At 42.8% G+C, this 15,048-nt stretch overlaps 1 protein-coding gene across 1 annotated transcript in view; it reads right to left on the bottom strand.

Moving 5' to 3' along the window:
- MYL3 (myosin light chain 3) overlaps positions 1-12,607 on the bottom strand; it is a 33,868-nt gene extending 21,261 nt beyond the window's left edge. The window contains exon 1 of the mRNA XM_015852988.2: positions 12,415-12,607. Coding sequence (XP_015708474.1) covers positions 12,415-12,540 — 126 coding nt within the window. The 5' untranslated portion in view covers positions 12,541-12,607. The remainder of the gene's footprint in view (positions 1-12,414) is intronic.
- Between the last annotated feature and the right edge of the window lie 2,441 nt (positions 12,608-15,048).

The following is a 15,048-nucleotide window of genomic DNA, read 5'->3' as shown; positions in this document are numbered from 1 at the left end:
ATCGATACAGAGGTGAGGATCTCCCTTGCCATGTTCTGTTTCAATTGTGCTTAAAAAGAATGTGCTCATGCTCTCAGCTGATGGAAGCCAACACAAATCTTTCACAACGTAGGTATTGATATGGGATAAATCAGTGTGGAGGGTATGGCTGGCTGGAGGGGACTATGTTGATTGACCCCACTGGGAATCAGCCCATAGTGGGAACAGCATTCACAAGCAAAAGCCACTAAAGCTCTCCAAAACCCTGTTATTAGTGGCAATAAAGCCCCGTTCCCAGCTATGGTAGGGGTTCTGGGAAGCAGCTATCTCATCAAAGGGAGCTGGGCTGGAAGCTGACCGCACACCCTCAGCGCAGCACGATGCTTTCAGTTCAAATTTACTTGAGTCTCTCTCCTCCATGTCTGCTTTTTTAGGATTCAGACTGCAGATAGGATGGGGGAAGGAACAATGCCATATAAGATGAATGCATATCGTGCATATATAAATTCAAGAAGGAAATTTTCTTAGAAGAAAAAATAAATAAATAAATAAAAATCTGGAGATTATATTGGCATCATCCCTCTACTAATATTACATCCACTTTCTTTCCCATATTTCTTTCCACTTCTTCACACTGCCAGCATATAATTCTATACATATAGATTTATAATGAAATATTGTTGGGAAATATGCTTTGAAATTGCTTTGTTATTCCTGTTTTTATTAATACCTGAGCTTTAACAAATCCTTTTGCCACTTGGAAAACTTACAACTTAGTCAAAGCAAACAAGTTAATCCATGGGCTGGGGGAGGAAAGAGGAAGGATGTGGAGGAGCTCACTATGAGTCTAACACCAAAAAGCTCCATAGTCTGAAGCTATTCAGAACCACTACAGCTTTAGGAGGGGCTGGAATGCTTTGGGACCCAATCTGCCAGTGTGTGTGCATTGTGTTGGCAGGTCTCTCAGTCTGAAGCTCCGTGCACAGAGAAGCAGCATTTCTCATTCTTCTGATTTTGGTGCACAGTTAAGTGGTTCCCCCTCTTTGAGCCAGTCAGGTACCCAACACACAACTCTGCCTGAGAACTGGTGTATCATCAAGTTTGGAAAAGACCACCAAGGTCACCATGTCCAAACCCAACCCACCCCACCATGCCCCCTCAGTGCCACATCTCTATGGTTCTGGAACACTTCCAGGAATGGTGACTCCACCACCTTCCAGGGCAGCCTGTACCAATGCATCACCACTATATCTAAGAAGAAATATTTCTGAATTGCAAACTCAAACCTCCTCTGGGATTCACTTTGTCTTATTCTACTACCATGGGGAACTGCTTTGCAATAGCTTTTAGGTATTTATATCAGCTTCACTCTTCTAACACCTTAAACCCTTCACAGAAGTCCAGCTTGGAGCTATAATTATCACTATCTGCATTTTGTTGCTGGAGCATGCAAGCTCTTCACTCAAGGTGACTGTTCCGAAGGTCACCACTGCAACTTACACAGCAAAGCCAAAGGGCTCTTTCATTTCGGAAGCTGCATTTTAGCCACCCACACTGCAGCAGGTTTAGCTGAGGCTCATCTGTAGGCACCTCTGGAGATGCATTGCCCTAGGCTAGCATGGCAGGGACTTGGAGACACTTTGAATTGTGTCACCTGGGAAGATCTGGGGTGTGTGACCAAGAGCAAAGCAGCAAATTGTCAGCCCAGCACTTAGTCACGTCCCCAGCCCAGCTCATGACATGTGTGGCACTACTTCCAGCAGTGAACACACACTAATGATGTTTTGCATCCTCTCAGTACCAGGGCAAAGTCCACCCAGACACGTCTTCCCAAAAAAAACTAGCATCTTTGCAAAAGTTCCTAACTCAAAGCTTCTGTTTCTATTAGGAGCCACTCTCCTCCCTTCTCCAAGTCAGGATTTAACTAGTTTACGAGAGAAAGAAATATTTTTTCTCTACAGCCCAGCTTTACAGCAACTTGGGAAAAGTTAGCACTTTGGCCAGGGCCTTCTGCATGCTCTGAGCTGTGCATTTAATTTAAATTTAATAGTTATTGCACGTTACACAAATGGCGATTAAAACCATATTGATTGAGGTTTAGCAGCTATGCAAGAAATGCAGATCTTATTACAGAGCTGCTCCTTATCCAGACAGTGCTGTTAATAACACATCCAGGGACAGATTGGAGAGGAAAAGGAGCACGGAGCAGAAGGGAAGGCTGGGAGGCACAGTCAAGAGGGAAAACAGTCAGGCTGTGGGGTCAGGTGGCCATCACTCGGTTCCCAACATGGGCCAACACACCTGTAGCATGAGATCTGCACAGTTATAGACATGAAAACAAGCATACAGGGGCCTCCACCACGTGCTGGAGAAGCAGGCAAGCAAACTGGCGGAGATTTCAGATGATAAATTTCTGTGGCAGGATATGTTGCCATGAGGGCTTTCTAGGTCAGGACCTGCTGCAGAGATGCTTGAAAAAACCAGAAACTGTCCAAAATAATGGGCTTATTTATTATTCTCTCAACCCATCTTTTCGAGAAGCTGCAAAGTTCATTTGGTGGCAAAGCAGAAATCAACAGCTCTTGTGTTCTAGATGGTCTGAGATAATGACTGTGAAGAGAAAATGAACCAGAAAAATAATAGCTGCATCCCAGCAGCCCTGCTGAGGTCAGTGAGAATCCTTTCCAACCAGCACTCCACTTTGCACAACTCCAAGGGCCACTTGCATGCCTTGCACAGATGTGAAAAGCAGAGTGGGAAATAATGTAGAGAGATGGGGACAGACAAACAAATGATGTGAAACATGGAGGGGCACGAGGGGAAATGCAGAGTGTAGTGGGAAAACAATCTCTATGCACGCTTGCACAAAAGTTGACTTTAAATTTAAGACTCACAACAAAGATCATCCCCATCCTATGAGTGACCCAGCAAAGCCATGTGAAGAAAATCCATTTGCAATTTATACACAGGCTGCACATTTTGCTGCTCGACCTGAAGATTCAGCCTTGCTGCAAGTTATTTCGAATATTGAAGAAAAAAAAAAAGAAAAAAAAGCTTATGAAATTTGAAACATTTTCATCTGGACAGCCCTCAGCCCAGACTGAGCTGTTTACATGTTGGGCTTTGCACATGCCCGTGCCACAGGCATCAGACACTACAGAAAGTTTATTGTTTGGCAGCTGCACAACAAAGACTTAGAAGAGGAAACCAATACATATATATGTATATATATGTATATATATATATATGTATATGTATGTATATATATGCATGTATATGTATATATATACTTTTTTTTTTTAATCATGCTACTATGTATTTTAGAGTGCCACTGAGTAATTTCCTGATTTTAGAGGGAAAAGTCTTTTTCATGATGAACGAAAACAGGTTTGGGTTTTGTGTTTTACTTGATGACAGTTTTAGTTGGAAACAGAGGAGAAAGATTATCCCAGATTGGTCAAAATGTTCCTTTTTGCCCAAACTGTAGTAATTTCAATCATTAAAGATCTCTGGGTATTTTTTTTATATATATATAAAAGAATGAGAGAACTCTCCAAAATTAGAATCCGCTTCAGAAGCTGAAGCTGGTAATTTTCATTATCCTTTTCAGATTTTTTGAAAACCATTTGCAAAAATCTCTGTGTGTTTGCAAAACACTCCAGTGCCACCAAGCTGCATTTGCCAAATCTCCCAGAAAAGCATTTTTACGAGAAACATCGCCCAGCTCTGAGAACAAGACAGATACACAGAGATAGCCAGACTTTTGCTGGCCCAGAAAATCCATCTGGAAAGCACTTTCAATTTCCAGAGCTTTTTGGTTTTGGCCCTGGGAATGAGTGGAATATACTACAAAGAATCCCTTTTGCTGTGTTTGAATGCACGTTTGCTCAACACCTTTCTATTTCTACCCCATTCTAGCTTGAGACAGCATTGTGCTAGCAGCTGGTAGGGAACGTCTCCTTTTTGCAGTCTGATTGACCAAAAGAGACTAATTGTGATAATCACCCTCGGTTTCATTCCAGGGGAATCAAGGCAAAAGCAGATATTGGATGAACAAACGATAGTCATAGAATCATAGAATCAGTAAGGTTGGAAAAGACCACTAAGATCACCTGGTCCTACCATCAACCTGTCACCCAACCATTAACCCATCACACGGGTCAAACCCATGGTCTACAGGAAGGTCAGACAAGTCTCTCTCCTCAAAACCACTGTCCCTCTGTACTTGTTGGTCTCTTTCTCCACATGATCCAATTCCCTACCCTTTGTTTTCCCATTGCATGCCATTGCACAGTCCTACATCCTTGCCTACATTTCCCCTTTGGAAACGTGTTCCCAGTCCCAGCAACTGGAGTCATCCCACACCCCGCATGCAATGTCACATTTCACCAGGTCAGGGCTGTAAATTGTCTCCTAACCTTGAAATACCCTTTACCCTTTCAGACACCGATTCGCTTCTGAAGAACAAGCTGCCAAATTCATGTCAGCCCAGACCAGCTGCTCCAAAGGGAAGGACAGGAGGGAGAAAGGTGCTCTCTCTGCTATTTAAAACTTCCCCACAGCAGCCAGCCTGGCTGAGCATGTCCCATGCTTTCAGAATGACACAGACTGTGATAAATAAATAAAGAGAATAAGGGAGCAGAGTTGTCTTTAGAAGCGTGCTATGGCAGCATAACATTCTAGCTAAGCTTACCTATGGGGTCCATCCAGGAATGCTGAAGCAATCTACTAATGGAACATAATAAATATAAACATTATAAGAAGATTTTGTAGAATCATGGGACCGTTCAGGTTGGAAAAGAGCTCTCAGGTCACCAAGTCCAAGCCCAACCCATCCCCACCATGCCACGTCCCTCCATGCCAAACCTCCTCGAACAACTCCGGGGATGGTGATTCCACCATGTCTCTGGCAGCCTATGACAAAGTACTGCCACACTTTCTGAAAAATAAAAATGAAAATATCTAATATCCAACACCCTGGCAGGGCACCTCAGCCATGAATTCATGAGAAAAAACCTTTGGGAGCTGCAACCAACTGAACCTCACAGCTGAAGAAGTTCAGGAAAGGGGACAAAGACTGTGCTGACAGCCCTGACAGCATCCTTTGTATCTCCTTGCATATGATCATGTGTGCAGTCTGCAAGATCACACCTTTGAGCTTCCCTTTACACAACAGGGTCATGATAGAGTGTGAGAAAGCACCATTTATTAAGGGAGGTGCTCAGCTATGAACCTCAGATGTCCCAGATTTGGAGAGGAACCACTCCAGGAGGATGATCCCCTTCCAGCTCCCACCTGAAGGAACTGCTGCCCAATATAAGCTGCAATCCTCAGCTCAGATCTCTCCTGGGAAGGACTGTTGGTCACTGAAGTTTGATTCCCCACAGTTTCATGGGGATGGTGAATGGGAAGGTTGTAGGATTTTCTTTCAGACATGATAAAAATAGCTCAAATTTGGGATCCTGAGGATCTGTTCTCTTTCACAGGCAGCCCAGAGACAAGAATTTGGAGTAGGTCCAACATTTCTTCTAGACTAGTGCCACGGGCACTAACATTCAGCAGCCAATGCCTGTATCATGGAAAAATCCCCAAACTAGTAGAAACTCGTATCTTTTGAGCCATATGGTGTTATACACACCACACAGTTCTACTGGCTTGCATCCAGGTACAGCTCAGCTCTGGCAGTGCTCTACTGGTGAGTACTAAATGTTTGCAGTTCTTGTAAGCTGGAGCATGGAAAGAAGCTAGTAGGGCTCTTCTGCTGCAACCAGATCATGGTCCCTGCAATTCAATGGGCTCTCTTCTCTACCACCATCTTATCTGATCCACCTAAGACTCTCGTCTTAGGGTGAAATGAACAAACTTTTGAAAGTACTTGCTTATCTTTACTGGGAACCTGAAGATATTTGCTGAGTCTCATGTATCTAACCTGTAGGTGACTGAGACATAGCAAGTGAATTTTCTTTTTCTTTTCTTTTTTCTTATTTTTCTTTCTTTCCTCCCTCCCTCCCTCCCTCCCCCACTTCTTCCTTCCTTCCTTCCTTCCTTCCTTCCTTCCTTCCTTCCTTCCTTCCTTCCTTCCTTCCTTCCTTCCTTCCTTCCTTCCTTCCTTCCTTCCTTCCTTCCTTCCTTCCTTCCTTCCTTCCTTCCTTCCTCCCTGCTTCCCATCCATCCATCCATCCATCCATCCATCCATCCATCCATCCATCCATCCATCCATCCAAAATCTTCCTCTGGAATTAGAGGAGTTCAACAATCTGCATCTGAATATACTGTGCCATATCAATGCAATTTTTGAGCACTAAGAGGCATTTGCAACACACTAAATTAGAAATAAATCCTGATAAACTTACTGAAGTTGTCACACCTTGTAGGAGCAACAGCTCACAGCAAGAGTGGTGAGTCAGAGGTAAATCCTATAAGAACTGAAAAGTAAAAAAATTCTCTCTGATTTCCATGAGTTTGCAATGGGGTCTTTTGTCTTTACTTAACTTTCAGTTGTTTTTGCCTGGGGCCTCTTCAAGACTGCCTGCTCGAATTTCCCTGTGCTTTCAAGCGCAGGAAGAAACCGCTGGGAGTGGAAGAGGCCCAGCATGGACTAAGTTTAGCCTGGCAGGTGACTGCCCACTTCAGAAACTTTCAAATATGTGAGCACAGGAGGGAAATTGCTTTCTAAAAGTGTTTCTACTGAAATGCACTGTGGGCCAATAACAACAGTGGTGATGACAATGGGAACATGTAACACCTGCGAGGAATGAAACCAAGAGGAAACGTAAGTTGGAGAGAGAGAAAGATGAGAGGGTGTTGGGTGGTTGAACCCATGTGGTGGCCAAGTACAGCTGACTTGAAGTCTGATCTTGGAGGCTCCAGCATATATGCGTAAAAAGCTCCCACTTCATTCTCCAGGAAGACTTGTCCAAATTCTTGCTGAGGTCTTCTAACACCCTGGAAGGTTGTAAAGTGGGCAAAGACCTGCATCTCCACCATGTCTTACTGAAACACTGCACTATTTATTATTTCAAGCTGGATGTGGTGCAAGGAGAATCCAGACAGACTTTCTCCTGAATTAAACATGTTCTTAATAATTGGATGCCTTCAATATGTCTTGGAGCATCATTTACTCAGAGACTAGTAGAAATCATCCCACTGATGTGTTGAATATTAGGAAAAATTTCTGCTCTAAAAGACTGGTGATACATTGGCACAGGCTGCCCAGGGAGGTGTTGGGGTCACCATCCCTGGAGGTGTTTCAGAACCATGGAGATGTGGCACTGAGGGATGTGATCTGTGGGTATGGTGGGGACAGCTTTGTGCCACATTCTACCTGATGAGCTGTTGACATAACTTTCCTGGTGTAAATTAGAATAAACTGATTAATTGTGCCAATGAATGCTTCCCACTTCTGTTTCCTCTGCATCAGAGCAAAGGGGTTCATCATTATGCTGAGATTTCAATCACATTTGTCCCAAGAAAAGGGAGGCAGAAAAGGTCACCTCTTTCCTATGCAAGTCTTACTGTATCATGCTTTCCAAGGGTCTGTGTTGCAAAGAACCATGCACTCCTGCCACTGACTACAAAAGTACCCTCATACTGTTTCCATCACGCATCCAGATAAAATACTTGCCATCACTCATACTTAGATTCAGACATTCTTTACTCCCATGAACCGAATTAATTTAGTAATAACATTTTTTAGTCTTCTTTTTCTTCCTCGTGCACAGCAATAAAACACAAGTAGCTTCTGCTTTTTATTTTTAATTTCTCTCATCTCAATGCACCTCTCACACTTATGCCTACTGTTAGTTCATAAATTTCTCCCACATTCAAGCTACCCTGAAATACAGTCAATGCAGTTACTTTAGCCCAAAACAAATTCCTCTGACAACTGATCTCTGACAATCTCACCTAGCAGGGCTTTCATTGCTGAAGCAGGATGTGTTTGCCTGTTTTCCCTGTGGGAAGCCCTTTCATCTCTTCATGCAGAAAAAGCCTTTATTTCTGAGGGTTCCTGCAGATGTTCTGAAGCCCTCCAGGGCTTCTCAAGGAGAACAGGCTTCACAGGGCCCCAAGATCACAGTGCTCCACAAAAATAAGTTCTGTTTTTTTCCCCAGGCACCAATATCAGTGCATGCAGCTACGATAAGCGCATCAAGTACTGGCACAGGAAAATGTGATTATGAAGTATAATTGCGTATGGCAAACTGTGTCCCTTCCAGGTCCCCACATAGACCAGCTGTCTCTGCATGACCTTTTTATACCCAGGACATTGGGTACACGTCAACTTCTGCTAATTTTAGGAGCTGAAATGTCGGAACCTAAATACCTGCCTCATCCCCTCCTTCATGAATTGCCATCATCCTGATATGGGCATCAAGCATCTACACAAAGAACAACCCCCCAGAGAGCTTTTCTCTGCTGGTTGTCAGTGATCTGTTTAGGGTCAGCAATCCACTTTCTAATGGTCATTTCCCTTTTCTGTATCAATGAAAGATGACTCCTGTTTTGCATCAGTCCTTATTTTTCAGGAAAGTAGAATTTATTTCTGGCAATACTTCCCCCTTCTGCTAAAAGAGATCTTTCAGATGGGAATGAAGAAAGAAATACAGAAAGGACAACCTCCTTGCTACATAATCTCCTAAAGAAAATCTGTTCTCCAAACTAAGCTTAGGGAAACTGAAATACTTTCTTAAAAAAGCATGAACAGCCAAACTATTTCAGAGAAACAAAGAGATGAAAGAAAAAAGTACAAAAAGCCAAAACCAACCATCCAACCAACCTACCAAAAAATCAAACCTCTTTTCTCTGAGTTTCGAGCAACATTAAATAGCACACAATCTACTTCATAAAATTTAACTTTGGGGTCTGATCCTATAGGGCTATATAAGTATAGAAGTCAAAGTCTTCACAATAAAACTCTGGAATATTTCTGCGTACTTAAAATGATGTAACTCACATTCAGGATGACTGAGATCCCAGTTCAGGCCTTGATCTTGACCAAGAAGCAGTAAGAAAAGCAGCAGGAAAACTTCTGTGACTCTGGACTGCAGAATCATATTGATGGACCATTATTATGGCCATATATTGTATCAGAAAAGAAGAAGTAATAATAATTATTTTTCCTTCCACAGAAATATTGTAGTTTCAATGCTTTTTGCTCCATGGAAACAAACTCCAGTAATACAACTGTACAATAAATCCCATGTAACAGATATCAATAATTCAAGATGTTCCAATTAAAGCATACATTTTGATCATTTCCAACAGTTCGTTTTGATACGAGTTTGGTTCTTTTAGCTATAGATTATCTTATGCATGAAGCATAAAAAATAGAAGAACCAGTTTCACCCTGGAATGCAGAACTGGGAGAATTTCAGAACTCATTAAAGCATTCTTTCAAATGTTGTACAATGATCTGGGGAGGTATTCTGATCTACACCAGATGGCCTGAGCTCCACCAGAGCTAGGTTTATGGAACAGGAAGCAGTATATTTGCCAGACCCAGCCCTTGCGTGCGAACGGCTTCAATTTTAACAAAAAAATATTTCTGATTATAAACACTTAATTGAAAAATTCCCAGGAAAATATCTCTAGAGAACATCATCTCCCATTGCTATGAGTATTGGGAAACAAACTACCCTAGGCCCAAATAGTTTGTCTGTCAATGCCTTCCCTGTTTCGTATATAGTAGATAACGGGATACTCTCTGCAAAGACGAAGAGATATTATCAGGGGGGGTTTAGAAACTCAGTGCATGTTTTTTAGTACTTTAAAAACCATTAGAAGAGTTCATAACTTCAAATTGCACTGAAGGGAGAAATAATAATCTGGATGGGTAAGTGTATAGGATGAGTAGTTTCAAAAAAATGCAGACATGAATCAATTTCAGATCCAGCTTGGCTGAAAATGCATTTGATGACTTTTCAGTCACTGTGACTACAAAGATACATGTCTGTTTCTTTGAGTGATGCTATTTTATTATTATTATTGTTGCAGCTCAACTTTATACTGGACTTAGGTGCCCTTCATACCACAGTGTCACAGTATCCCAGAACCATATTACCATAATGTTATGGTATCCTGACTGAAGGTACGAATGCCCCCTAAAAGAAGTTGTCACAGCTACCCCCCCTCCCTCCCTTTACAATGCAGGAATGTTAAGTACAGAGGCAGCAACAGAGATATATGGATACCCTCATGTACTGTTTGCCCAAGGTCACAGCAAAGTCCTGCTCACAGCACTGTTGCCGTGACTCTAACACTGGCCAAAACTGAATTCCTTGCAGTGAGAATTCTTCTTGATATAGTTTGTTCGTGGGTTGTTTGTTTGCTTTTTTTACACCAGTATTTAAACTGGAAGGTTTGCAAGGTTGTTTTGATTTAAGGCAGAAAATCGCTGGTTAGAATTCCCAGCTATAGGAGACAATGCAGTTATAACAGCCCACAGTTCATGAGCCACCCATGAGACCTTCTGTGGGGTCCTCAGAACCACAGGGTACCAGAGATATCCATCCCTCACCCTAGCTGGTCTATGGAGGACATTGGGGCTCTGTGATTTCTTTTCATTGTCATGATCTAGTCTTGTTTTGTCTCTCGTGGCTCACCATAATCACAGGTGATCACTAGACCTCCCATGTTACTGGTCTCCCACATAAACAGGAGGGGTAATGGCTGTTTACAAGGGTGAACAGTGATAGGACAAGGGGGAATGATTTTAAATTCAGACAGGAGAGGTTTAGGTTGGATATTAGGAGGAAGTTTTTCACCCAGAGGGTGGTGACACACTGGAACAGGTTGCCCAAGGAGGCTGTGGATGCCCCATCCCTGCAGACATTCAAGGCCAGGCTGGATGTGGCTCTGGGCAGCCTGGGCTGCTGGTTGGTGACCCTGCACACAGCAGGGGGTTGGAACTGGATGAGCATTGTGGCCCTTTTCAACCCAGGCCATTCTATGATTCCATGATTCCATGATGTTAGTTCTCCAATTTCTTGCAGGAAAGAGGAATTTATTTGGTTGTTTTAAACTAATTAACAACATAATTCTCATTTTATGCAGTCATCACCTGGCACAAGGATGAAACCTGTGAAGTGCTTCAGAGCTTCTCTTTTCTGCAACTTAAAGGACAATGCTTTACAAAAGAAAATCTTTCCATGCCTTGCAGTGTCCATATACTGTGTGGTATTTACTGTGTAAAGCATATATTAAAGCCATTCCCAAAGATGGGTACAGAGATTTCTGACGTTGCCTATGAACGTGGTTGATGTGGAAAGAACAAGGGGGAACTAGTTATTTTCAGATTTTTCTTTGCCTGTTTCATTTCTATAACTCAAGATGCCATTTTTTTGACACTTTTTTCATCATTATTTCTGGAGGAATGTGTTTCTTTTTCTTTTTTTTTCCCCCATCACTCTTTGTGGGAAATTTTCTTTAAAAAAAATACTGACACTGACTTACCTGCTGATTAGACCATTATCATGTTTTAAAAGCATCTGAGTGAAAAACAGATCTCCAGCCTCATTTCACTGGAATTCCCTACTTCCCAGCTTCATAACCTGTAGCATTTCCTAAGTGTTGGTAGCTCCCCATCAAAGGGGTGGTTTACTGCAAGGACAATGATGATGTTAGTCAGGCAGCTGAGAGACTGATTCACATGAACAAGAGCAGTGGCACAAATTCTCTCAAAACTCATTTCAGAAATACAATTGATTTTGTCTCAGCTCACATGAGCAAGACTTGAGCAATCCCAACTGAGATCGGCAGAGATTGCTCTAAAGAGACAGAGGTTGGAGCAGGCTCATGTCTTGTCAGGGATCAATGGGATGAACTCTGAAAATAGCAGAACATTCAGGAAACCTTTTCTTTTTGATGGAGTTTCTCTCTGCCTTCCAAAATACACACATACACAAACACAATGTTTCTTTATCATTCAATTGGTCTTTTCTGGGAAACTGCAGGAATTTCTCCTGGCTCACTCTAAGGAAGTTCCATGCTGGTGATGTCAACCATGGTGCATTGCAGAAGGACAGCAATGAGTCTACTGAATGATCTCAGCCCGCCCCAAGTGGCCTTAGCCATTGACTAATCAGTGCCAAGTCCTGAGTATAGTCCGTCTTTCTTGGCATCTTCCTATAATATTCCCTACAGAGGAGCTTTAAGGCCCATTAAGGTCAGTGAAACCTCAAAGCAGCTAAATTTGCTGCTTTGGTTATTAAAGGGGTCAAACAGGTCTAGATATCTTAGATCAAACAAGATTAGGCTTTTAGCTTATCTATTTAGCAGATTCCTCAAGGAATTTGCATTGATTCCACCTGTGGCAATCATCTTTTCTGCTCACTTTTTGCCCAAAATCAAACACCACGTCAACACCAGAAACACCACCAACCCAAGCCCCACCAGCCCTGGCTGCTTCCTCCCCTTACAGTGTTAAAAGATACATACTTTGATAGAAGCTGGGTTAAATTCAACCTCTTTTTTGGGCTCTGGTTCTGCTGGTTTAGGTGCTGGTTTGGGTTCTTCCTTCTTGGGTTCAGGTGCCTTCTTAGGTTCAGGCTTCTTCGGAGGCATGGTGCTTGCTGGCGGGATGCTTTTGGAAGGAAGAGAAGGAGACAGACAGGCTGGAGGTGGCTGCTGCAGGAAAAGTCACCAGTGCACACAGGTCTTTATCCCTGTCCAGTCTCTTGAAGTCATGATGTGTCACTCTCAGACCTGTCACATGCCAGAGCTTACAATGGGGCCACTGCTATAAAAGGACAAGACACTTGCCTGGCTATTTTAAAGCCATCCGATAGGGCATTGTTATGAATTAGCACTTAAATGGAAGAAGGGATTGGGGGTTTTAGGGCTAGCTGGCACAGGCTCAAGCATTTTTAGTCCGGGTGTGCACATATGTACATGTGCACTGAGGAGGTTGGGTTACAGTACAGGGCCCAGCGATGGGTTAAAACCTCCCAGGGCTCTGCTGACACCTTCCCAGCTCACCTGCTGCAGACTGTCTCTCTTTCAGGCTGGATGGAACCCCTGGCCTTTGTTGTGACACTGCCCATTGAATGGCAAGCACTGGCTTATATTTAGATATGAGGATGGAGTGGTATGGGAGGTCAACCATCATCATAACAGCTGGTGCAGGGAAGAATTCATATCCCAGATCACATAATGCTCTTTTCCCGGGAAGGAGAAAAGAATGAGCATTGCTAAAAGCAGAGTGCATCTACCAAGCAGGAATACGTACATGCACATACACACACACTCTGGGGTTGCATTGGGTGTCTCTGTAAGTACAGCCTCATGGCTGAGATTTTCCAGACCATTTTAAAGACTTGAATGCCAAATTCCCATTAAAATAACTAAGATAAGGGTATCTATTAAAAGCTTTTCCTAATCTCAGCCTTACTTTGATTTAAGTAACTCCTTCAAAGCCAAACAGAATTAACAATCTTCAGATTTGTATTTAAGTACATTATTTTTCTAAATCAAGAGTTCATGCTTAGTCATTTCCCCAGTTCACCCAGTCATTTCCCCATTGCATAGACTTCTCTTTCTTAGCCCCAGAATAAGACAGCTACCTTCCAAATCGCAAATGTGTTTGAAATGGGGAGTATATGCTGGTGTTTCAAGCAGATATCTGTTGAATTATATATCTCTTTTACTAAGTTTCTGTGCCATCTTGATAATCCATCATTCAAACCCTTTGGAGATCTACTCTGACTTCACAGTGAGCTTGAAATCCCAGTGCCTGCCTATCTGCACTCCTCATTTCTTCGTATGGATCTGCTTGGGCTTCATCCTGTCACGCTGCCCCCAGATCCTGGTACATAGAAGCACAGAATCATAAAGGTCGGAAAAGAGCTGTAAGATCAAGTGCAACCCCAGCCCACCCCCACCATTCCCACTGACCACGTTCCTAAGTGCCACATCTCCGTGGTTCTTGAACACCTCCAGGGATGGTGACTCCATCACTTCCCTGGGCAGCCTGTGCCAATGCACGACCACTCTTTCAGAGCAGAAAGTCCTCCTAATATCCAACCTGAACCTCCCCTGGCACAACTTATGGACATTATTTCTTTCGTCTTATTGCTGTTATCTCAGAGAAGAGGCCAGCCCCTACATGGAGATGATAATAGAGAAGGCATTTCTTTCCACGAGAAGGTTTACACAGACCTGGTTCTGCCAATTCTTTTCAGTTCACCACAGCTCTCTGATGGAGCCCAACAGTCCCAATGCGTATTTTTGCATAGTCACCTGAGAAAGAAGTGTCTGGCAGCAATTTATCATAATTTCAGATAGGTGGTTCATCTTCCCTGTTAACCGTGGACAGACTGTGGATGAAGCAGAGCTACCCAGCTCACGTAGAGACATTTTTATTGCAGACACCCAAACCAGATAAGATGAACCCTACCAGTGTTGACTTCAACCTTCAGAGGTTTCCTTCACATTGCAAAGACCTAGAGCAGAGGTTTGCCTTTAAGTTTCTATTTCTCATTCACATTCTGCTCCTATTCTGTCCAATAGAAATAAGAACTAAGTGCAGAAAATATTGAGGTACCCCACTGACCAGACTAAGTGATCTCTGCAAACTTTCTAAGATATAGATGTTTCTGCAAAGTAATAAATAAGATCCTGGATGGTTTTCATGCCTTGTAAAAGGCTTTTCTACTTATTTTTCTGCACTGAATTGAATAATATCTGGAGGACAGTACATTCTTTCCTCTGGAAGAAACACCAGGGAAGAGCTTCATGTTCACCCACTACAGATTTCTTTTTTAACATTGCAGTAGGCAGCACAGACCCAGGAAATTCAGGGTTCTACTTAATTAAACCTGCAGGGCTACAGTAAAGAAGACCCAGAATAATGTCTGAAAGCATCACCATGTTTGGATCCTCAGCCAAAGCTTGTAAAATTAAGGAATCGTACAGTCCTATAGTGATTAGCTGAGTATGTTTGGTATATGTTCATGATACAATGATTTAAAGAATGTGGCTTAGTGGGGAAATACTAGTGGTAGGTGGACGGTTGGACTGGGTCACTGGACAAACAGGTCTATCAGTGACCTGAATGCCCTAACAGATTAGGGT

This window comes from Coturnix japonica, chromosome 2 (genome assembly GCF_054131305.1).
Source record: "Coturnix japonica strain WE chromosome 2, WE-NBRP24, whole genome shotgun sequence".
Taxonomy (NCBI): domain Eukaryota; kingdom Metazoa; phylum Chordata; class Aves; order Galliformes; family Phasianidae; genus Coturnix; species Coturnix japonica.
This window is presented reverse-complemented; position numbering and strand designations above follow the sequence as displayed.